At 42.9% G+C, this 23,457-nt stretch overlaps 2 protein-coding genes across 5 annotated transcripts in view; one reads left to right on the plus strand and one right to left on the minus strand.

Annotated features, from left to right (window-relative positions):
* LOC306938094 (bcl-2/adenovirus E1B 19 kDa-interacting protein 2-like protein) lies at positions 1-10,127 on the plus strand (the record flags this gene model as incomplete). Its single annotated transcript, XM_079522109.1, has 12 exons — positions 1-103; positions 1,288-1,302; positions 1,393-1,458; positions 1,862-1,909; positions 2,371-2,454; positions 3,164-3,325; positions 4,422-4,676; positions 5,111-5,213; positions 6,864-6,995; positions 7,651-7,737; positions 7,886-7,984; positions 8,400-10,127. The coding sequence occupies 12 exons, from the start codon at positions 1-3 to the stop codon at positions 8,422-8,424; spliced, it is 1,179 nt and encodes a 392-aa protein (XP_079378235.1). The 3' UTR covers positions 8,425-10,127.
* A 5,944-nt stretch (positions 10,128-16,071) lies between these two features.
* The window catches only part of cdc42se1 (CDC42 small effector 1), a 29,583-nt gene continuing 22,197 nt past the window's right edge, over positions 16,072-23,457 (minus strand). For 3 of the 4 annotated variants that reach the window (XM_079522312.1, XM_079522311.1, XM_079522313.1), the window contains exons 3-5: positions 19,090-19,197; positions 18,107-18,178; positions 16,072-17,065 (exon numbers count right to left, since the gene is read on the minus strand). In XM_079522312.1, the coding sequence (XP_079378438.1) occupies positions 18,110-18,178; positions 19,090-19,197 (177 nt within the window). In that variant the 3' untranslated portion in view covers positions 16,072-17,065; positions 18,107-18,109. The remainder of the gene's footprint in view (positions 17,066-18,106; positions 18,179-19,089; positions 19,198-23,457) is intronic. The other variant, XM_079522314.1, reaches the window with a different exon arrangement.

Here is a 23,457-nt window from a genome sequence, read left to right on the forward strand (position 1 = left end):
ATGAACCTTTATACCACAGGTTGTCCTCACATCATCATCAACATCAATAAACAAACAAGATGGCAACCAGTGAGGTGGAGCCACAGGAAGACCTGCCCAGCAGGTCAAGTATATTGTTTTTATTTGTGTTATTTTTTTTAAATCTAATCTAAATGTAAAATGTAATGTAAAGACATGAAAAAATGAATTAAGACAGATAGAGGGGCCCAGGCGGTGGCGTAACCGTCTGGGCACCCGACTGGTAATCCAGTCGCAGTGTGCCGCGGGTTCGACTCCCGAGCCCGACACGGCCTTTACTGCATGTCTTCCCCCATCTCTCTCTGTCTCTCTCGTCTGTCCCTTCAAAAAAACCAATAAAAGGCATAAGCCGCAAAAAAATATCTTAAAAAAAAAAAAAAAAAGACAGATAGATAGAGGGACAGACACAACCGAATTAAGAGACAAACAAACCAGCGAAAAAGAGTCACTAGATTTCATACTGTAGGTTTTAGACTAGATGAAGCCAGTAAACACAGGGATTGTAATGTTCTTATACTGTAATATGTATTGTAATAGTCAGGACTCTGGTCCCAGTATTGGTCAAACGTTTCATAACTTGTCTGTCTGTCATGTTCAGGTCTGAGTGGAACGGACTGGAGAGCACAGAACACATGGATTTCAATAATACTACTTATCCTACTACTACTGCTTCTACAATAATGACAACTACTACTTCTAATAGTAGTAGAATAACTGCTCTTAATCCTACTACTTCTGATTCTGATTCTGACTGTGATTCTGCAACTATTAGAGCTGGTGCTACTACTACTGCTGCAATTATAACTAATACTTCTAGTACTCCTAGCACTACTGATTCTGATTCTGACTGTGAGTTTGCAACTATTAGAGCTGGTGCTACTGCTGCAATTAAAACTAATAATACTTCTACTTCTAGTACTCCTAGCACTACTGATTCTGATTCTGATTCTGACTGTGATTCTGCAACTATTAGAGCTGGTGCTACTGCTGCAATTATAACTAATAATACTTCTAGTACTCCTACCACTACTGATTCTGCTTCCACTACTGCTGCTACTACTACTGATTTTACTACCAATTCTACAACTGCGACTACTATTTCAACTAGTGATTTTACTTCTACTGATCCTACTACTACTAGTACTACCTGTGATCTTACTACTGATACTACTACTAGTGATCTTACAACTAGTACTAGTACCACTACTAATTCTTCTAGTGATCTTACCGCTACTACTACTACTACTACTACTACTATTCTGACAGCAGATGATGATCAAACAGGTATGGAGAGGTCCTCTGTGTTCTTACAGTAATAGAAGATGTAAGTCTCTGTCTAGAGGTGTTCTAAGCCTGTATTCTTCACATCTGCAGACGAGGAACAGCCAGATGAACTCTACATAGAGAACGCTACTTCTGCTGCGTCTGACCGCACTGCTGGTACAGTATGAGTTCTGATCCCCACGGCTTATTGTCCCTGTTCATATACTGTAGGTTTTAATGGCTGTCCATGTATTTCTCTGTTGCTCACACACACACACACACACACACACACACACACACACACACACACACACACACACACACACACACACACACACACACACACACACACACACACACACACACACACACACACACACACACACACACACACACACACACACACACACACACACACACACACACGATTTCGCCTGGTTGATCCCTCCCTCTTATTTCGTCATGATATGACTCTCTGAGACTGTCTCTCTGTCTCTGTCTCTATCTCTCCTCCCCCCCCCCCCCCCCCCTTCCTGTACTCACCACTACCATATTGTCCTTTCCTGTTTCTGTGCTGTAGGTTCAGAGGACCATGTTGTTACTTCTACTCCGACTCATCTCAGACCAGGTGAGGTCAAATGCACTCGTACATTTGTCTAATTTTGACAATTCAACATCAGGATTCATAATTCATCATCAGAAATGGCTGAAGAAATATAATATAGAGTAGTATTATATTAGTACTTCCAGATCAGACTTACTTCAGTATCAGAACAGAAAGATGACAGACATCATCTCTGACCAATCAAATGTTGTTTGGTGTGGATTTCATACCGTGTAACCTTTTCAACGTATTTTTTTTATATAGTATTTCACTCGTATCATGTTTTGCACAATAATCATTCACATACCTGTAGGCCTATATGTTGTTTTTTTGACAACTCTAAATACTATTTTACAAGTGTCTGCCCCCGGGCCCGACCCAAAATGTGTTCAAAAGTTCATACTGTACATGCCACCACATAGGATATATTTCAGTTTAGACAATTAATAAAGTAATGAAACTGCCACATGCTTATTCCTGTATAGCCCCGCCCATCACTCTGGCCCTGTCAGGGTCGCGACCCAGGAAGAAGAAGATTCTGGTGGCCCCAGCCCTCAGTCTGTCTCTAGGTAATATCGTTACTCTAGAACCATGTATCATGATGAATGATGATGATAAAAACATTTGATTTGGGCAAGAAAAATAATATGAAATGCAAATGAAAAAAGGGCATGTATTCAAGAAAAGACTGTGTACATTATGATGATAAGAGTAAAGGAACTACTCAACCCATGAACACAATACACATATTATTTTAACACTTCCAACATAACTTTAGCTTACATCTGCATAACTTTAACCTGTGATCTATAGTTTAAATTGTAAATACTGTTGTAACTACAACTACACGTTAGGATTGTATAAAGTATTTCTTAAATCTGTGTTTCACAAGGACCACATAGTCTATCTTGGATGGTTACATTGGATCATAATAGCCTAAAGGCCAGTGTCCACACCAATGCATATCCTTGCAACTGACATTGGAGATACAGTAATGGTTGCAAACTTGCAACTAAGAAGTTGCATGTTGCAAGGAGTTGCATTGGTTTTGGACTGGCCTTAAAACGGTTTTGTTGCAAGGAGTTGCGACTAGTTGCAATGGTGCCTTAAAACATAAACATAAGACGTGTCTCATGTCTTACAGTACTAATAATACAATCCTATGTATACTATGCAGAATAGCAATGGTATTCTTATTTCAGAAAACTCACTGTTTATATAGGTAATTTACTTGTTAATTTTGTTTGGAATTGAACCTTTTACTGGTTGCTTCTGTAGGGCAAAGTGACTCAGCGCTTTCGGAAGACTTCCCCTCCGCCTTCCTGTCCCCGTCTCCTGACCAGGAGGATGACACCACACTGGACATGATCCTGGACGCCATGGAAACCCCCTCGGACAGCGAGTCTCTCCACTTCCCGTCCTATGACCTCGACCTAGAAGGTGAGTGGTCCAAGTTCAGGATGGATGTCAGCCCAGCTCCTTATCCAGACATCAGTCATATCAACACTATTGTAACTCCCTCCTTACTGGCCTACAGGAATGCGCACCTAAAGGGGAAAACCACCCATTTTCAACATTTTACTATGTCATTAATATACCTTAGAGCTGTTGTGTGGAAATAATAAAAAAGTCCCCCCCATTCTGTGTTTCCTAGAACTGTAATTATGAAAAAAATCATTAACATGGTGAAACACATCTTGATGACATCATCAAGATGTGTTTCACCATGTTAATGATTTTTTTCAGACCTCTAGTTCTAGGAAACACAGAATGGAGGAACTTTTTTATTATTTCCACACAACAGCTCTAAGGTACATTAATGACATAGTAAAATGTTGAAAATGAGTGGAATGCCCCTTTAAGCCTCTCCAATTGATCCAAAATGCACAATTCTCACATGTCTCCCCCCTTCTCCGCTCCCTCCATTGGCTCCCGGAGTACAAAACTCTGATGCTGGCATTCAAAGCAACCAAACGTATGGCACCCCCATATCTTGCAAGTCTGATTGAACCCTACAAACCCTCCCGCATTCTCAGATCAGCCATCGCAGGGAAGTTGGAAGTACCTTCACTAAAAATGCCAGGACAACGCTCCACACGCCCCAAACTCTTCTCCCTTCTGGCTCCAAAACTATGGAATGCACTTCCCATTGCAAATATCAGAACTGCAGACTCACTCCCAATCTTCCGCCATAGTCTGAAAACCCACCTCTTCAGACTCCATCTTAGCCCATAGCACTTGCCGTAGCACTTGCCCTAGCCTTGACGACCTTACAGGCGTATGCAAAGGCTCAACTTATGTAACTTAGATAGCATTTTATGTAGACATAGCACTCTATAGTATATACGCATAGTTTAATTATATAGATATTCCACTGTACGTATGATTCATGATGACTATTTTTATGTATATGACGTATTACCATGTTTTTGTTCTTGTTTACTGTATGTCGCTCTAGATTAAGTAAAGTAATTGTAAATTGTACATCATGACTTTTTCGGTTGATCGAGAAGCTGTCTGTTTTCTCTCTCTCTAGATGAGTTTCGTCGTCTTGGCGTGTCCTCTCATCAGCAGAGAAGCGGTTCCAGTCCACGCCCCATGAGGAGGTCCAGAGGGTTTGGTTCGGAGTCGGCCTCGGGCCTGGGCTGTCTGGACCGTGAGGACGCGGTGGACAGTGAAGGCACCAGGTGGCGCACTTTCTCCACGGGAGAGCCTGGGGCTGGGCCTCCCGAGGAGGGCAGAGTCAACATGAGCGTGGTGGAACCCTACCTCCGGGTGCTGTCACATGGAGGTTACTATTACTATAATTTATTATTATTATACTGTTTAGACGCAGACTACTGTAGCTAGTTCTTACTAGGATAGAAAACCAGCAGTAGGCCACCTAGAGGTCCTGGTAGGAGATAAAACCAGCAGTACTAGAGGTCCTGGTAGGATATAAAACCAGCAGTACTAGAGGTCCTGGTAGGATATAAAACCATCAGTACTAGAGGTCCTGGTAGGATATAAAACCATCATAAAACCATCAGTACTAGAGGTCCTGGTAGGATATAAAACCATCAGTACTAGAGGTCCTGGTAGGATATAAAACCATCAGTACTAGAGGTCCTGGTAGGATATAAAACCAGCAGTAGGTCTATAGGTCCTGGTAGGATATAAAACCAGCAGTTCGAGTGGTCCTAAAGGTCTGTGTTAAGTGTGTATGTACCTCATTTTGTACCCCAGGTTACTATGGAGACGGTATGAATGACATCATTGTTTTCTCGTCCTGCTACCTGCCAGAGAACAGCCTGAACAATTATCATTATGTCATGGACAACCTCTTTAGGTACCACACACGCACGCACACGCACGCACGCACACTTCTGCACATAGTACTGTATGCATGAACTCAGCAAGTAGAGTATTGTGTTAACTTGTTGTAGCTGTGTTGTGTGTCTGTGTGTATTGTGTTTGTGTGGACATTTTGTGTGTTGTCTTTAGGTACACGTGTGTGTGTGTGTGTGTGTGTGTGTGTGTGTGTGTGTGTGTGTGTGTGTGTGTGTGTGTGTGTGTGTGTGTGTGTGTGTGTGTGTGTGTGTGTGTGTGTGTGTGTGTGTGTGTGTGTGTGCGCGCGCTACAGTATCCTATGTTGTGTGGAAATGTTTGTGTTTGTGTTTACGTATGTGGTGGGGACATTGGACCTCATGGTAGGTGTTTGTTGTGTTTAGGTATGTGGTGGGGACATTGGACCTCATGGTAGGTGTTTGTTGTGTTTAGGTATGTGGTGGGGACATTGGACCTCATGGTAGGTGTTTGTTGTGTTTAGGTATGTGGTGGGGACATTGGACCTCATGGTAGGTGTTTGTTGTGTTTAGGTATGCGGTGGGGACATTGGACCTCATGGTAGGTGTTTGTTGTGTTTAGGTATGCGGTGGGGACATTGGACCTCATGGTAGGTGTTTGTTGTGTTTAGGTATGTGGTGGGGACATTGGACCTCATGGTAGGTGTTTGTTGTGTTTAGGTATGCGGTGGGGACATTGGACCTCATGGTAGGTGTTTGTTGTGTTTAGGTATGTGGTGGGGACATTGGACCTCATGGTAGGTGTTTGTTGTGTTTAGGTATGTGGTGGGGACATTGGACCTCATGGTAGGTGTTTGTGTTTAGGTATGTGGTGGGGACATTGGACCTCATGGTAGGTGTTTGTGTTTAGGTATGTGGTGGGGACATTGGACCTCATGGTAGGTGTTTGTTGTGTTTAGGTATGTGGTGGGGACATTGGACCTCATGGTAGGTGTTTGTTGTGTTTAGGTATGTGGTGGGGACATTGGACCTCATGGTAGGTGTTTGTTGTGTTTAGGTATGCGGTGGGGACATTGGACCTCATGGTAGGTGTTTGTTGTGTTTAGGTATGTGGTGGGGACATTGGACCTCATGGTAGGTGTTTGTTGTGTTTAGGTATGCGGTGGGGACATTGGACCTCATGGTAGGTGTTTGTTGTGTTTAGGTATGCGGTGGGGACATTGGACCTCATGGTAGGTGTTTGTTGTGTTTAGGTATGCGGTGGGGACATTGGACCTCATGGTAGGTGTTTGTTGTGTTTAGGTATGCGGTGGGGACATTGGACATCATGGTAAGTGTTTGTTGTGTTTAGGTATGTGGTGGGGACATTGGACCTCATGGTAGGTGTTTGTTGTGTTTAGGTATGCGGTGGGGACATTGGACCTCATGGTAGGTGTTTGTTGTGTTTAGGTATGTGGTGGGGACATTGGACCTCATGGTAGGTGTTTGTTGTGTTTAGGTATGTGGTGGGGACATTGGACCTCATGGTAGGTGTTTGTTGTGTTTAGGTATGTGGTGGGGACATTGGACCTCATGGTAGGTGTTTGTTGTGTTTAGGTATGCGGTGGGGACATTGGACCTCATGGTAGGTGTTTGTTGTGTTTAGGTATGCGGTGGGGACATTGGACCTCATGGTAGGTGTTTGTTGTGTTTAGGTATGTGGTGGGGACATTGGACCTCATGGTAGCAGAGAACTACGTGATTGTGTATCTTTGTGCCGGTGCTCAGAAGGAAAGACTGCCCGGAATCAGCTGGCTCAGAGAGTGTTACACAACCATACACAGGAGGTACACTCACACACACATCACACACATTTCACGTAATTTACAAAACTGCCTCATTTCCTCTATTCCATTTTGTATCAGTCATGTTATCATGACTGTCCACAAGAGGGCATTAGAACTCTTAAAAGTCACTGACTCTACCACAGACTGCCATTCACATGAGACTCACCATGCACTGCTAGTTTACATTCTATAGACCACTGTTTCTCAACATCTGCTCCGGGGCCCATTAGGGGTCCAAATGGATACGTGGAATATGAAGTGTACATGGAACCGTTGGGTTTCCTTGAGGAACCCCAATCTACACTGTCAAATCCTGTGTGTTGATTTTGTACAAATGGAATTTGTACAAATGGAATTTGTACACTCTGAGTCACAGACTTGTAAGGAATGCATTTTGGACCCCTCCGGTGGACCCCGGACCAGACATTGAGGAACACATTTACAGTATACTACTTCCTGTCATCTAGCCACGTCTAGACTACTTCCTGTCACTTCCTGTTTTGGCCCCATGTGTTGAAGGACTGGGTGAACCCTTACACGGCACTTTTAGTGTCTGACACCAAACTGACCTTAAATATACAGAGGTCATTCTGTAGTGAGTGAGCGTGCGTGTGTGTGCATGTGGTGTGTGTATGACTCTCTCTCTCTCTCTCAGGTTGAGGAAGAATCTTAAAGGTCTGTACGTCGTTCATCCAACCTGGTTCATCAAAGCCATGATTACCATCATCAAACCTTTTATCAGGTCTGCACTTTCTCCTCTTATCTCCTCTCCTCAGATATGTTTGATTAGATGGATCCTACATCATCATTTTCTTTCTGCTTTCCCTTTTCCATCTCTCCCTCTCTCTCTCTCTCTCTCTCTCTCTCTCTCTCTCTCTCTCCTTCCTCAGTTCAAAGTTCAGCCGGAAGTTGCAGTTTGTCGACAGCCTCCAGGAACTCTCCCAGCTCATCCCCACTGAGCACGTGCAGATCCCTGACAGTGTCAGACAGTGAGTGACATCACAACTTAAACTAAGAATATTATGCCTATTCAACAAGAGGAAACTCATTGGCATATAGAGTTCAGTTACAAACCAACCAACCAACCAATCAACCAACCATAGATTCATGATACCAATAAGCTGACAACAGAGTGGTGACAACAACAACAACTGACATCGTCTATCAGTGACAGTGACATGTCCCAAGAGCATATCGCTGATCTTTGATCTATTTTTGGCACTTACTTGAGCACCAGGCTGAGTCATGCTGCTCATGTACTTTAGTTCACTTACGTTAACATGAATATGGTGATGGTTATTAAAACTGTCATGTAATGAAAACATTGTATGACTTCCAAAGTAACTGCAGTAAACACTCTGATAGTCTTGTCTGTCTGTCTGTCTGTCTGTCTGTCTCTTTCAGATTCGACGAGAACTTGAACAGGTGAAAGCCAGTCAACCCTCTACATTGTTGGACTTCAAGGTCATTCAGCCAACATACATTAAAGACCCAAACGTACTTCCACAAACTAAATATCCACAATTAACAGCCATAATGGTTCCAAGTAAACATTGCATTGCCATGCGACTGATCAGGTGTGTTTTCATTTAGTGTTGATTATTACCTTCAAGTCCAGGTATTGTTTAGTATTACGGCCAAGGTACATTACACTGACTTTAAATATTTCGGAGCCCAACAGAAACCACACAGCACTGCAGGCTACTGGGATCAAGATTAGTTACTACTGGTGTGCATTATGCATACGGACTTGAAAACACTGTACACTACTGGACTGATAATTAGAATACACCTCTATTTTCCCCCAATTTCAAGTAATAGCATAAAGTCATCAAATAAAAAGTCAATGCATTGCTCAAAAAGGGAAACAAGAATTACACGCGTATCATTAACTGCCAGGTGAAACAAGCCCTCTCCGTTGTGCGTCTGTCCCCCCCGTTTTTTGTTTGTTCTATTATTGTTTGTTATTATTTTTGTAATGTATGTTTCTCTGTGACAACCTCGAGGCTGTTGTTTGCGTTCGTTTCCGACGTGCTTTTGGTTGGTTCAATCACTGTGTTTTGGAAGAGACGCGTTTGGTCAGCATTTCAACAAGATCGTATTTCATGAAAAAGTTTAAATGATAATTCACTTCAGACACCCGTCATGCTATTGTATTGCAAGTGCTGAACAGCCTTACCCCCTTTTTGAAAGTAGCTCCTCGCCACTCGCCCTACACACTTCCACTCGGTTTGAGCATAGATATATAAATAATAGAGACGGTACCGGAATCCCCCTCCCATCCACTTGCATTGCATTGCGTCTCGGTTATTTATATATCTATGCTCAAACCGAGTGGAAGTGTGTAGGGCGAGTGGCGAGGAGCTAGTTTCAAAAAGGGCCTTACTGAAGAAGTACCTCTCTAGCCCAATGGGTGTCCAAACAATTGCCCGTTGAAATTTCCCAAAATGGTGTCGCACAATATGATTTTGGTTTGGGGGACAAAATATTTTTGATCAGAAAATGACTGAAAACAGTATCCTTAGACTTTGAAATTAGGCTCATAAATAGACATCTATATTATATTTGTTTGAATAATTTTAGCATTTCTTTCCTTGGTTTTATTCAAGTTCCTATTTGAGAAACAAGGCCGGGACAGTCGTACTCACACCATATGAGTTTTGCTATGTTTGGTTGAAAATTCTGAAGAAATGAAATGTTTTAATCTTGAGGTAGTTCACATGAAGCATAATGTCCTGTACAATATTCAGAAATATTTGTTTTATTCATACATGTTTGACACTGAGGACAGCAAAGGACAGCATGTCACGTCACCCACTCATATATAAACCTCAAAAATGGAGTTAGGTGGTTTCTTCCGGACAGCAACAGGGTTGAAGTGGTTACACTTAATCCCTATTTGGCCTATTTGGCCTTAGTTGACCGGTGTCCCCCAGGGCTCCGTCCTATGTCTGTCTGCTATGTCCCTCTACACCAAATCTCGTAGATGAAAAAAGCCTGTAAATATCTTGTAAATTGCTATTTTTATCGAATGTTCGCCTCCAGAATAGGGACTGATGGGTTCATGTTTGAATAATATGATATAATAAAGCAGGTGTTGGGTGAAAAATGTCCGGTATTTATATTTCTTCAATCTGGTATTATATCATAAACATTATTTCTTAACTTATTATGAAAATAAAGATATAGGCTAATTATATTTTTATTTGTTTTAAGAAGCTGGTGAACTTCTGGCTTACAATTCTCCTTTGACAAATTAATGCAATATTTTGAGCACAATATTTTGACAATAAATCTGAAAGAGATCAACGTGTCTGTGATTATCTGTCCTCCCCAAACCAGAACGTATTAAACTAGAAAAGTGGAGCACAGATCTCCGCCAGGCCGGGTTGGCTCTGAATAGGAGAGAGAGAGAGTGTGTGTTTCTGTGTGCGTAATCTGCGTATACGTGCACACATACGTGTGTGTGTGTGTGTGTGTGTGTGTGTGTGTGTGGGGACAGGAAATAAGAATCTGGCAGGGACAGGAAGTGAGGTCGCTGGGGAAACTCAATAAACAGGAACATGAGGTGTGTGTAGGAAATGAGACTTGAAGTGATGTTTATGATCAACAAACCCAACTACAGTACAAACATTCACATTTAAAGTGTGCATATACACACATGTACTGTATATGTGTGCATATATGCACACACACACACACACACACACACACACACACACACACACACACACACACACACACACACACACACGCCTGTCATCAACACAGGGTATACTGTGTTGTTACTGGACTATATAAATACAGTCCTGTTCCCAATCACGCACACACTCACACTCACACTCACACTCACAGGCAGGCAGGCAGGCAGGCAGGCAGGCACTCGCACTCGCACTCAGGCACAGGCATACAGTATAAAGAGAGAACAGCGTTACCATGGAGTTTGTAATGGAACTCTTAGCAGCGAGGATGAGGTCATGTTTGTTATCTGCAGACATAACACACTGGAGAGACATTAGAGAATAATTACAACTCATTAACACACACACACACACACACACACACACACACACACACACACACACACACACGCACACGCACCCACACACAGTGTGCACACTTGAGTTTTCAAGTTTTCTACTTAAAAAATAGCTGAGCTTGTAGATCAGCTGTTTTCAAATAGCTGACGTATAAAATGAGGCTCAAGTGTTTAATGTATGTTTTTGTAATGATAATTGAAATTAAAAGTAACTACCGGTAAGTAAAAGTACCTCAACAGGGTACAGTACTTGAGTAAATGTATTTGGTTACTTTTAACCACTAGGTGTGTGTCTGTGCGCATACGTTTGTGTGTGGAGGTGCACTGTGTCACACGTAAATCTAATAAAACCCAGACACATTCAGACATCATGAGACTCACATCAGTGATCCCTCCTCCCCTCGTTGAACTCCTAATCTGCACCTCCTGTTCTCCCCCTTTCTACCTCCCCTCGTTAAACTCCTCCTAATGCACCCTCGTCTCCTCCTCTCCTCTTGGCATGCAGACGAGCAGAGGTTACGCAAAAACAGCAACAATTAATCACTTTGTGTCTCTGACTGTTGTGCTGTGTTAACTTTGTGTAACCAAGGCAACCTAGAGTTGTGCATAGCTGAGAGTGGCATTTGTTTTGGTGCTTTCAGCACCATCTGGTGGACATATGTTGGAGAGAGACGGTAGAAAAGCTGAGAGGGAGACAGTGTAGGAGAGACCAGACAGTGGGAAAGCTGAGAAGGAGACTGTGGGAGACACAGCCTACGAGAGACAGACAGTTGGTAAGCTGAAAGGGAGACGGTGTAGGAGAGACAGACAATAGGAAAGCTGAGAGGCAGACAGCATAGGAGAAACAGACAGTAGGAAAGCTGAGACACAGACATTTGGAAAGCTAAGGAGACAGTGTGGGAGAGAGACGGTAGGAAAGCTGAGAGGGAGACAGTGTAGGAGAGGCCAGACAGTAGGAAAGCTGACAGGGAGACAGTGTAGGAGAGACCAGACAGTAGGAAAGCTGACAGGGAGACAGTGTAGGAGAGACCAGACAGTAGGAAAGCTGACAGGGAGACAGTGTAGGAGAGACCAGACAGTAGGAAAGCTGACAGGGAGACAGTGTAGGAGAGTCCAGACAGTAGGAAAGCTGAGAAGGAGACAGTGTGGGAGGGAGACAGTAGGAAAGCTGAGAGGGAGACAGTGTAGGAGAGACCAGACAGTGGGAAAGCTGACAGGGAGACAGCATAGAGAAACAGACAGTAGGAAAGCTGACAGACAGGGAGACAGCGTGGGAGAGAGGCTATAGCAGCAGAGCGTTAACAAACAAAATATTACATTGTACCGTTTCTTGAGCATCTATTTATTACTTTCACTTTAAACACTTTTTTCTGGACTTAATCTCCCAAGTCCCCAAATGTATATAATATTCACAATTTACTTGTTCTGAATATAGTACGTGTTCATGTCAACACACTCATTGAGATAGAGGTCTTTGCTACAGTAGAAACAGTAGAGACCGATATCAGTCACAATAGACTTTATAGAAAGGACAGGTGCAATTTCATCAGTATGAAACAGAAGTGATAAAATGCTAACGACGCGTCAGTGAACTATAATAGAACAGCAGTCAGTGTACAATAATGAAACCACATTCAAACAAACATCTCACGACAATAAAGCTGACTGAGTTAAAGCAATTCAATGATGAGAGGCATGTGTGACAAATATATTCATTTATAAATTATGAATTGAGGTCAAATGGGAACATTGTCAATTTTCAACCTACTGTAAATCCATGTTGGTCTGATGATGTGAGATAACAAAAACAAAAAACCCTAACATCCCTTCTGACTGTGTCTGTATCTGTGAAGTTACAACCGGCTGTGATATCAAACAGAAAATAAGCACAAGCAATGTTTCCTAATCTGTATACATGTATACACCACAATGGACAGTACGTGTATATTTAATAATCACCATAATGACAAGGTAACTTGTATATTAGTGTTCAGTCATGAGTTCAACTCTGTTTATTGTTCTGTAGTTTCCCTCAGTAAGGATTTACACTGTAAATTAATTCCTGAGTGTTCTTAATTAGATACAGGTGGGAAAATTCACTGTATAGGCTACAGGGTCGTGTCTTTTTCTGCAAAATACTACTTCTTTGAAGGGTGGATTATGGGGAAATAATGACAAGAACTTTGATATTATGAAACACATTTACCGTAACTTGACATAACATGTTAGCTAACGATGGAAGGAGTCCTGGAGGCAGATTTCTATAGATTACTATGATCGCTACGGAATCTTATTTACCCAGATACTGTAGCTAAGCTAACAGCTGCTTTGGTAGTAGGGCTGAAACCTTTTTCAGTTTAGGACATGGTTTTGTATATTTTGTGTCCAGGAAACAGAACAGAGGTAAACATGTTGTAGTCAGGTTACCAGACCCATAGAAAGAGAGAGTTGACAGTCTTTTAAGTTTGGAACTATACAATATTGTTTGGAACTATTGTTCGCCCAATGGCAAACATTAATTTAGCATTCTTCTTCTTGTTGAACACACCCAAACAAATCCCAAACCAGTTTGTTTAGGCAATAAATTATTCAATATTGACTATTATATGACTACTAGTCTACTACGGAATCTCTCTCTCTCTCTCAGCTCTGCCATGTGCCATCACTTTCCATGCTTACCTCTGTTGCCCGATTACCATGGTAAGCAAGTCTAAAATTAGCAAATTTGGGGTTGAATAAGCCGTTTGAAATGGATTCAGTTACTAGGCCTCTGTTTGAAATCACTTCTCTGACTCTCTAGACAAACAACTTGAACAAAACAACGCATACACACGTAATAAAGACAAAACACTGAAAACAACATATTGAGCGTTGAGAGTGTCAGACCGGGACCCTGAAATGTTTGGACGAGCCCCTCACTCAGGAGAAGACCTCTATAATGGTCATCATAAACACTGCTATCATGTTATCATAGAGACCCAAAACGGGTTTGTCCCCAATTAGAACACTGTTTCCCAAACGTCTGGTCCTGTGCCCGCCAGGGGTCCAAATGGACCCTTCCAGGTCTGTAACTGTGAGAGTTATTTTTGGTCCATTTTTAAACAGAAGAGATATATACATACATTAGTTTAACAAAAACTGAAAACATCTATTAACCCTTTTTGGGGCGGGAACCCCTTTTGGTGTTAGCATTATGTTATGCTTTAGCTATTGAAAAATAGCAGATCTACAAGCTCATAGCGCGCCACCGAGTGGCGCGCTACGAGCTTGTAGGTCTGCTATTTTTGAAAAATTGAAGAACCACTGACATAGAAACAGCTTTTCAGAAAACTGTCAGGATGTAGAAGACATTTTTAGAATCTGATCTCAGGTCAAAATGGGTTAAAGCAAGCGACTTAGATTTTGCTTATTTAAGAATCTTGAGAGTGAACACATTTCTTTATCGTTGGGACCCCAGACTACACTTTCTCAGTGTTCATTTAACTCTTGAGTGTACAAATGGAACCACATGGACCCGTAAGCGTCTATTTGGTCAGGATTACAGACACATTTGGACCCGACGTTGAGAACCAATGGTCCAAATGACCTTGGACCCATTCTGAGACCCTCAAACCAGCATTTAAGAACCAGAACCAGGTAAAAACACACACACACACAGGTCAAGTGTAGAGGGGGGGGGGGTTCCATCTTCTAAAAACAAGAGTCATTTCTCATCTCGTCAGCTCCTGAATTAGACCTGAACCCAGGGCAGAGAAATGCATCGTGGGAACCGAAATCCAATGAGGTCATCTCAGATGGTGAAAAACAAAGAACAAAGTAGGAAAGATGATGAAAGGTTTGAAAACGATTGTGGGACATGTGCTGTGTTCTGCTCGTCCCCAGGGGTCAGACTGAAAAGCACTCTGGGATGTGTGGTTTTCCTTTACCGAGAGGGAATTTGGAACATCATGAGTCACAAACGATCTTCAAAAACAAAACTTTTTTCCAGAAAGGCAATCCTGGGTATGGATGGACGTCTGATGATGGCATGCTTGGGAGAGGATTGATTAGAGTACAATGTACAATAAAAAAAAAAGAGGATATTTCACGGTTTACATATCCAGAAATCCTGGGCTAGATTGCACTCTAGCGCCATCGTCAGGCGTTGGTGGCACTTCTAGATATGCCTGTAGTAGATAGTGGAGACAGGGCTGGCAGTTACGCTGGGAGATGTAGTCTTTATGGGTTCCAGGGGTAACAGAAGCAGGTGTGACTGTGAAGCCATGGAGGCTGCTGATAGTCCATTGTCCTGATAACTGTCTGTATAGTAGAGTAGGTTGACCTGAGAGCCAGCTGGAACTATTCAACAAGCTAGCAGTCCAACTTGCTAACTTATGTAAGCTAGTAAGTAGCCTACTTTTCACTCCAGGCTGACTGGTACTCATAAAAAAAAAACCACTTTGTGATTTTTAATACATTTGTTTAACATTTTTAATTTTTATACAAATTGTGTTAGAGACTTGAGATTTTTTGGCAATTTGTCACTGTAGAAACACTGTAGAAACAATGTGACCTCTGCATTTAACCCATCCTGTTGAAATGTAGACATATATTATTTTCAAATAATTGTAGATAACGTTGAGGCCCTGACACACCAAGCTGACGGCAGGCGAAATGAAGTGCGACCGACAATTGTCCGTAGTTTTTGCGGTGTGTCCCGCACCGTTGGCGCGACTCAAGTTGGCCATTCATGGTGGCTCCTGTTCACCTGACTGAACATGTTGACACAGCAGAGGTCAAAGGTCAGAGAGACCTCTGTCTGTGATTGGCTGTTCAGCCTCAACAAGACAGCTCGAGTAGAGAAACAGAAGCGAGTAAGTAGTTGATTTTGTATTCCCAATTCGGTAATATCGCCCAGCAAGCCAATAGTGGATCAACCTGTGCAGCAGCCTACCTAGTATCAGCGATAGGTTTAAATTGAATTTTCAATACGCTGTAGTAATAGTTCTGAAACGACTCATACAGAACTGTATAGAGCCTATAGGCTATGGCTTTGCTTACTTCCTGATCATTAAATACCAGTGTGATGGAAGTAAAAATCACACCTGTGTGAACTGAGTGGTCTAAGGTCTTATATAGACTGATCAGCTGTGGTCTGACGTAATGAAATCACACCCGTGTGAACTGGGTGACCATAGCAACCATGCTCATTTTTTGGTACGAACAGACAGACAGACAAACAGACAGACACGTAAACTAACAAAGCCAGTTGTAGGAGTGGTTTACACCACTCAAAAACCACTTCAATGACTCTGTTCTGCTCCAAAAGTGTTAACAAACTAGATATTACGGAACATAATCCAGTGTTCATTTGTCTTGGTGTTATAGTGCACTTGTATTGGTGATTGCCGCCATTCAAAAACATAAAGCTAGTTTTCACTCGTCACAACAAGAGAAAAGTCCATTTCATTGGTAATTCCAAGTCCAGCCTGGTCCCATCATGTCACACTTTATCTCCATGAAGAAGACGCGTGTGATTTTTCCATCCACAACACGTTCAAAGTGCATTCGGTCAATCGTCCGTCCGTCCGTCCGTCCTGTCAAAGTCAGGATGACGGTACTTATTGGGAAACGACTCCAACACCCAGCTGGACTGCATGGCTTTTGATTTAATTTGTTACTATAATGTTATTCATTCACTGATTTGTATCATCATCCTTTAGCTCTGTTTTGGAGCTCAGCTATGATATGATACCAGATGAGTATCCATCACAGAGGTCGTCATTAACTGACCGTCAGGTGTAGTCCATTCTTGTAGCCAAACCTTTTATCGGAGTTCCCGGTGCCTTTTAGTTCTTGCTAAGTCAGATTGTTGTGTCAGGGCCTGTAGGGGTTCTGTGTGGACAGTTGCAGAGGGTCTTGGGTGTAGGTTACCCTGGGTAGAAGTTGTGAGGGTTGTAGTAAGTAGAGAGTCTGGGTGAAGATGTGAGGATTGTAGTAGAGGCTCTGGGTGTGTAGGTTTCTTCTTGACTCACTGGGATTTCTCTGATGTCTGAAACGTAACAAGAGAATAGGAGATTTGGACGCGAAGGTGAACAGAGTTACAATGTGATGAAGTGTACCACAGTCGTGGGTCCATTGAACTGGAGTTATGCTAGTAACTCATCAACCATTGCACTGTTCACCTGTCAAATGAATAGCCCTATACTGTGTGTATTTACTGCTGGATCATGTAACTTGGTTTTATTTTTAACCCATTTTGGTGTTAGCGTTATGTTATGCTTTAGCTATTGAAAAATAGCAGATCTACAAGCTCATAGCGCGCCAACGAGTGGCGCGCTACCAGCTTGTAGATCTGTTATTTTTGAAAAATCGAAGAACGACTGACATAGAAACATAGCTTTTTCAGAAAACTGTCAGGATGTAGAAGACATTTTTAGAATCTGATCTCAGGTCAGAATGGGTTAATGCATGCTTATGCTTCCCTATAATGGACAGTTGGTGATATTTGTGAGCATTTCTGCCAGTGGCATTTGTTCAGGTTCACTTACAGTATGTACGTATGTGCTGCTGGGCCACTTATCAAGGCTTTACTCTGTACCGCATGCCATGCCAATGATGCCATTGCTTACATGCCTGTATTATTGGTAGCCTATTACATAGGATTTAGAGCAGCTGCTCTGGATTCTAACAGATTGAATGCATGCACTTTTGTTTAGTTTATTTTTAACTAAAGCCCCCCCCTATTCATTTCGATGGAAGTTGCTCAGTGGCGTTTTGAAGCAGCCGGAAGAACCGTCTACCTCCGCATTTGGACACCAGTGCGCTCAATGTTAAACACGAGCTGCACAGGGTTTCCTCAGGCAAAATGCAGGGGCCCGCCTGCATTCTCAGCTCTGACCAGTAGTGCCGAGTGCTTCAACGCTGGAGAGCCTCCCTGGGAGCTTGGTCTGTGCGCATCAGAGTAAGCACACATCAGAGAGAGATTACATTGATTTGGTGTTGGTCTAGGGAAGGGCCTGGCCGGTCTTGGAGGGCTGTGTGTCCGTGTGTGTCCGTGTGTGTGTTTGTGTGTGTGTGTGTGTGTCCTTACCAGCTATAAGAGGCTGTTCCTGCCATTCATGCTGGGGCCTTTAGACCGCATCTGCTCCTGTACCGACCCCGACTGCGCGCACACGCACGCACGCACACACGCACACGCGCACACACACACACACACACACACACACACACACACACACACACACACACACACACACACACACACACACACACACACACACACACACACACACACACACACACACACACACACACAGTTATATTTATACCAGTATTTATACAGTATACACAAAACATAAGTATTCTCTGTATTTAGAGCTGGCCTTCGAGGAAGATTTTGGAGGAAAGCGTTTTGAATTGATTGAACATTAGGAAATGGACAAAGTGTCCCTTTAACTTTAGCGAGAGAGGTCTTTGTGCATTTGGGACGACATTCATCTGCTACGTGTCCACGCGGGCTTGTGATGATGTCACATCCTGTGTGGGAATGAAAAAAGTGCCCTGGGGCTGTTATGTCATTTCCTGTGTGGGGGTTTTTAAAAGCTCTAGACAAATGCACCGTCCATCTGTGTGTTTGTGTGCTCGTGCATGTCACGTGTATGTGTGTGTATGTGTGTGTGCGTGTGTGTGCGACTGTGCGTGTGAAAGAGAGGAGAACGCTAAAATAGAGGGAACAGGAAGGATGGACACACACACACACACACGCACGCACACACACGCACGCACGCACGCGCACACACACACGCACACAGAGGAAGCATTCATTTGACAGCTGTAGACCCTCCTCTCTCTCAGTGGATAGAGGGATGAAAGGATATGGGATATTTCCTACAGCTCTGAATACTAATGAGGATAACACACACACACACACACACACACACACACACACACACACACACACACACACACACACACACACACACACACACACACACACACACACACACACACACACACACACACACACACACACACACACACACACACACACACACACACACCTACTGTACTTACAGGAGTTCGCCCGTCAGTCATCTCTCCAGAGCCGATGTGTGTGAGGTGGATGAAGTTGGTCGGCTCTCCGATCATGGTGCGATCTATCCTCCTCCGAGTCCTCCTCTTCTACACGCACGCACACACACACACACACACACACACACAGTTAGCATACGTACAAGTGAAGGTTTTTGTGCTACAAGTACGCTTACTAGAACACATACATGTAAATGTTGGCCGCCTGTACAAAAAAGAATATCATCAATCAAAAATGTCACAACTGTAATAGTGTGACGTGACAATAAAGTTGAATCTGAGTCTTCTTAGAAAGGGTGTGTGAGTGTGTGTCTCTTATGAGCTCATCCCTGTAGTAGTGTCCGGACATGTTGTCTATACCCACAGATCACGTAGGCACACACAGTCACACATTACATGCTAGACCCGCATGATCACGGCTGTCTATGATATCTCTCAGACATCCTACTGTCAGTCCTATGAAATGTAGAATTGCAGAATTACAACATTTGTTGTTAGTGTCTGTATAGCGTTGTTTTAACCACTTGCACCCCAGCATCTACTGTACATTCTGGGCGGAACATTAGCCAAATACAGCAGATCTGTAATACAGCGAAGTAGGAGCTTGTACATCTGCAAATTTGGTGTAGACAGAAAAAAGTACAGAGCCAACTCAAGCGAGGTCCAGTTTACTAAGTGTTTTAAGTGGTTCAAGTGTGATGTATTAACGACTAGTCAGGCCATGTGGAGGGTCTTTGTTCCTGTTCATAAAAGTCATTCTTCTTTCGGTTATGAAACCCGCTTATCACTTAAACAAACACTGGAACTTTTCCACTGAGGAGGAGAAACGCCAGGCTGGCGGTCCCAAGGTGTGGACACATTGTACAGTACAGACACGTGAGGACACACCTCCTGGGACCTCCATCGCCACTGGTATATTACATTAACACGTTTAGGACTGAGACCAGATTCTACAAATGTCTTTTAAATCCTGACAGTTTTCTAGAAAAATGTTTTGTATATCAGTGGTTCTCAAACTAGAAGCAAGGTTATGAGTTAAAAACGTTTTCTGTGATATATCTCTGTTGTCAGGGGGAAAACCTCACAACTCCACAATGTTAATTTTTCAGGAAATGAAAAATATAAATTTTTCAGGAAATTAAGAAAACCTTATATTTTAAAAACAAAGCAATACAGCCTCATCAAAGTTGGTGTTGTAACTTTATATATTGTCAATTACTTCCATGCGAGGGGGAGAGGTGGTGGAGTTAGTTGCTTTAGCAGACATTTTGAGGGTCCAATGGAGTTAAGAGGTTTTGTCCAAAGCATCTGCGTCTAGATGGGTTAACACACTTTCTAACCTGACTTCTTTTTTTATTTTTTATTATGTTGTTGTTTTTGTGGCTTTCGCCTTTATTTTATATTTTTTACAGAGGGACAGACAGTAGGCTGACAGGAAATGGGGAGAGAGATGGGGGGAAGACATGCAGTGAAGGCCGTCTGCCAGACTGGATTACCAGCCAAGGTGCCTGGACCGCTGAGCCATGGCCCAGGCCTAACCTGACTTCTTGTCCCAAACAAAGGGACGATGATGTCACTGAGGTGTGGTTAGAAAGTGACAGAGGTGCCAGCGGCCAAGTTAGCCAGGTCGTGTAACTAAGTAACAATGTAATATAAGAACTGAAGTCTTCAAAAGTTACACATTATTTGGAGGAAAGAAAGGCAACACACAACTGCAAACTGAGACTGTGGTGTCTTTCCACTATTGGTGGGGAAAGGGTAACCCACTCTGCTACCCACTCGGGGAGGGTAGGAGAGATACTTTTATTTTTTGTACTGTCAAATTCTTCTTTGATGCCACATACAGTAATTTAGAACTCAATCTGTGGGTTTTCTTGATATATATTTTTGGGGGCTTTTCCTTTATTTATAGTACAGTAGACAAGTGAGTTATTCTGGAGTATACATTTTTCATGCCTTACTTCTCAGTAAGGCATGACAAGTGTATACAAGTGTATACTCCAGAATAACTTAATGTACAAATTTACAAATGTATGTGTCGGCTCAATGAGTCTCTAAACTGTATAATTATGCTGCTGTGTAACCCCAGCTTCAGTAGCACCAGGTATCGGTCTGCTTTTTGGAAGCACTGCTATGAAAGTTTATTGTAAAATTGATGTTTTTATGGGATAGGGGTGTTTCTTCTCTGTATGTAGTGTTTTATGTTGTCTGTTTTTTATTGGACCCCGAGTCTGAACAAATAAAGTTGATTGATTGATTGATTGATATGACAGGAACCGGGGTATACCGCGGCTCGCTGTCAGGCTGCAACAAAGCCTATACAGGCCAGGGTACGCAATAATACGCACCTTAACCACTAGGGCTAGGTCATATAGGCGCCTCCAATCTGTAGGTTTTATATATGCAGCAATGTAGGGAGACCTCCTCCAACCACTGCACATGCACTCAGTGGTTTCCAAAGTGGGGTCCGGGGACCCCTAGGGGTACTTGAGGGAGTTCCAGGGAGTACCTAGCTCAATTAGAGATAGTTAGGAACCAAATGGACCCTTGTGGGTCTGTAACTCAGAGAGTGTACAAATGGAACCAAATAGACCCGTTAGGGTCTATTTGGTTCCACTTCATTTAACTCTCAGAGTTAAATGAAGAGTGGTTTTACAATATAAATTGGGGTACCAGAGATAGAAATGCCATTAAATGGGGATCCGTAGACTAATGCATGTGAAACTGGGGGGGTTCATGAAATTAATATGTTTCGGAATCACTGCTAGAGCCGTAAAAAAAAAAAAAAAAAAAAGCTGGCCTTGAGAGATCTAACAGATATTACCTAACCTGTCATAAAATAATAGCATATAAAGTATGGCTCATTAATTTTATATCCCCACAAGAGAGCACATTCTCAGCACCAACCACAGCGCAGAGAGGAGAGAGAGACACGCCTGGGTCTTTAGGGCAGATAATGTTTTTCATAAAAGATACATAGGTTTGAAAATCGATACGCTCGAATGAATCGGGCTGATGTGTGTTTGTTTTAATAACAAATCAAATGTCATTGCTGGGCATTTTTGACAGTTATTTAAGTAAGTTACTACTAGTTAATTCACATACTGCTCTCTCTCTCTCTCTCTCTCTCTCTCTCTCTCTCTCTCTCTCTACAGGTACAAGTCTGGGAAATGTTACTGGGACATGTTCTACAGTTCTCCACATCTCTCTCTCTTTCCCCCTCTCTCTCTCTCTCTCTCTCTAACAGGGGAATACCAGGCAGCTGATGGTTTTGTTCTGGAGCCCATCCAGTGAATGCTTCATTAAAACCACTCTGCTCTGACCACATGTTGGCTGCAACCATAACACTTTACATTTAACACAGATGTGTGTGTGTGTGTGTGTGTGTGTGTGTGTGTGTGTGTGTGTGTGTGTGTGTGTGTGTGTGTGTGTGTGTAGGGGGGTGCGCGCAAGCACGTTGTATGTGTCTGTACTCGACCTGCATACTGTACATGTATGTGTGTGTGTACTCTCCATGAATATGTGTGTGTGTGTGCGTGTGTGTGTGTGTGTGTGTGTGCGCGTGTGTGATATCCGTGTGTATATGGTATACCGTATACTCTATGATGTGTGTGTGTGTGTGTGTGTGTGTGCGTGCGTGTGTGTGTGTACTCTACATGCATGCATGTGTGTCTGAGTTTGTGCGTGTGTTGATTTAAGAGACCGTTCCATAAGAATATACACTGTCCAACTGGGGACCGGGTGGGGCGGCGTGGTACTGTATACTGTGAATGGTGGGCGGACGGACCACAAGGTCTTCCATAATGTCTCAAATGGTTTATCGCACAGTTCCTGGCTGTATTCTTGACATTTGCAGTCATAACAAACGTCATAACACGTGTAACCGATCATCGAGTTGCTTATGAAACCCTAGCATTCGCCCCCAAAATAGCACATCAAGATCTCACATTTTGTTTTATACACACAACGACAAGCGTTAATGTGACGGTTGGAACCATCAAACTATGAAACTGGGAATAAGCTGAGAGGGAGACGGTATAGGAGAGACAGAAAGTAAAGCTGAGAGGGAGACAGTGTAGGAGAGACCGAGGGTAGGGAAGCTGAGAGGGAGGACAGTATGGGAGAGACCAACGTTAAGAAAGCTGAGAGAGAGAGAGACAGCAGGAAAGCTGAGAGGGAGACGGTGTAGGAGAGACAGAAAGTCAAGCTGAGAGGGAGACAGTGTAGGAGAGACAGAAAGTAAAGCTGAGAGGGAGACAGTGTAGGAGAGACAGAAAGTCAAGCTGAGAGGGAGACAGTGTAGGAGAGACAGAAAGTCAAGCTGAGAGGGAGACAGTGTAGGAGAGACAG

This window comes from Electrona antarctica, assembly GCF_951216825.1.
Source record: "Electrona antarctica genome assembly, chromosome: 15".
NCBI lineage: Eukaryota > Metazoa > Chordata > Actinopteri > Myctophiformes > Myctophidae > Electrona > Electrona antarctica.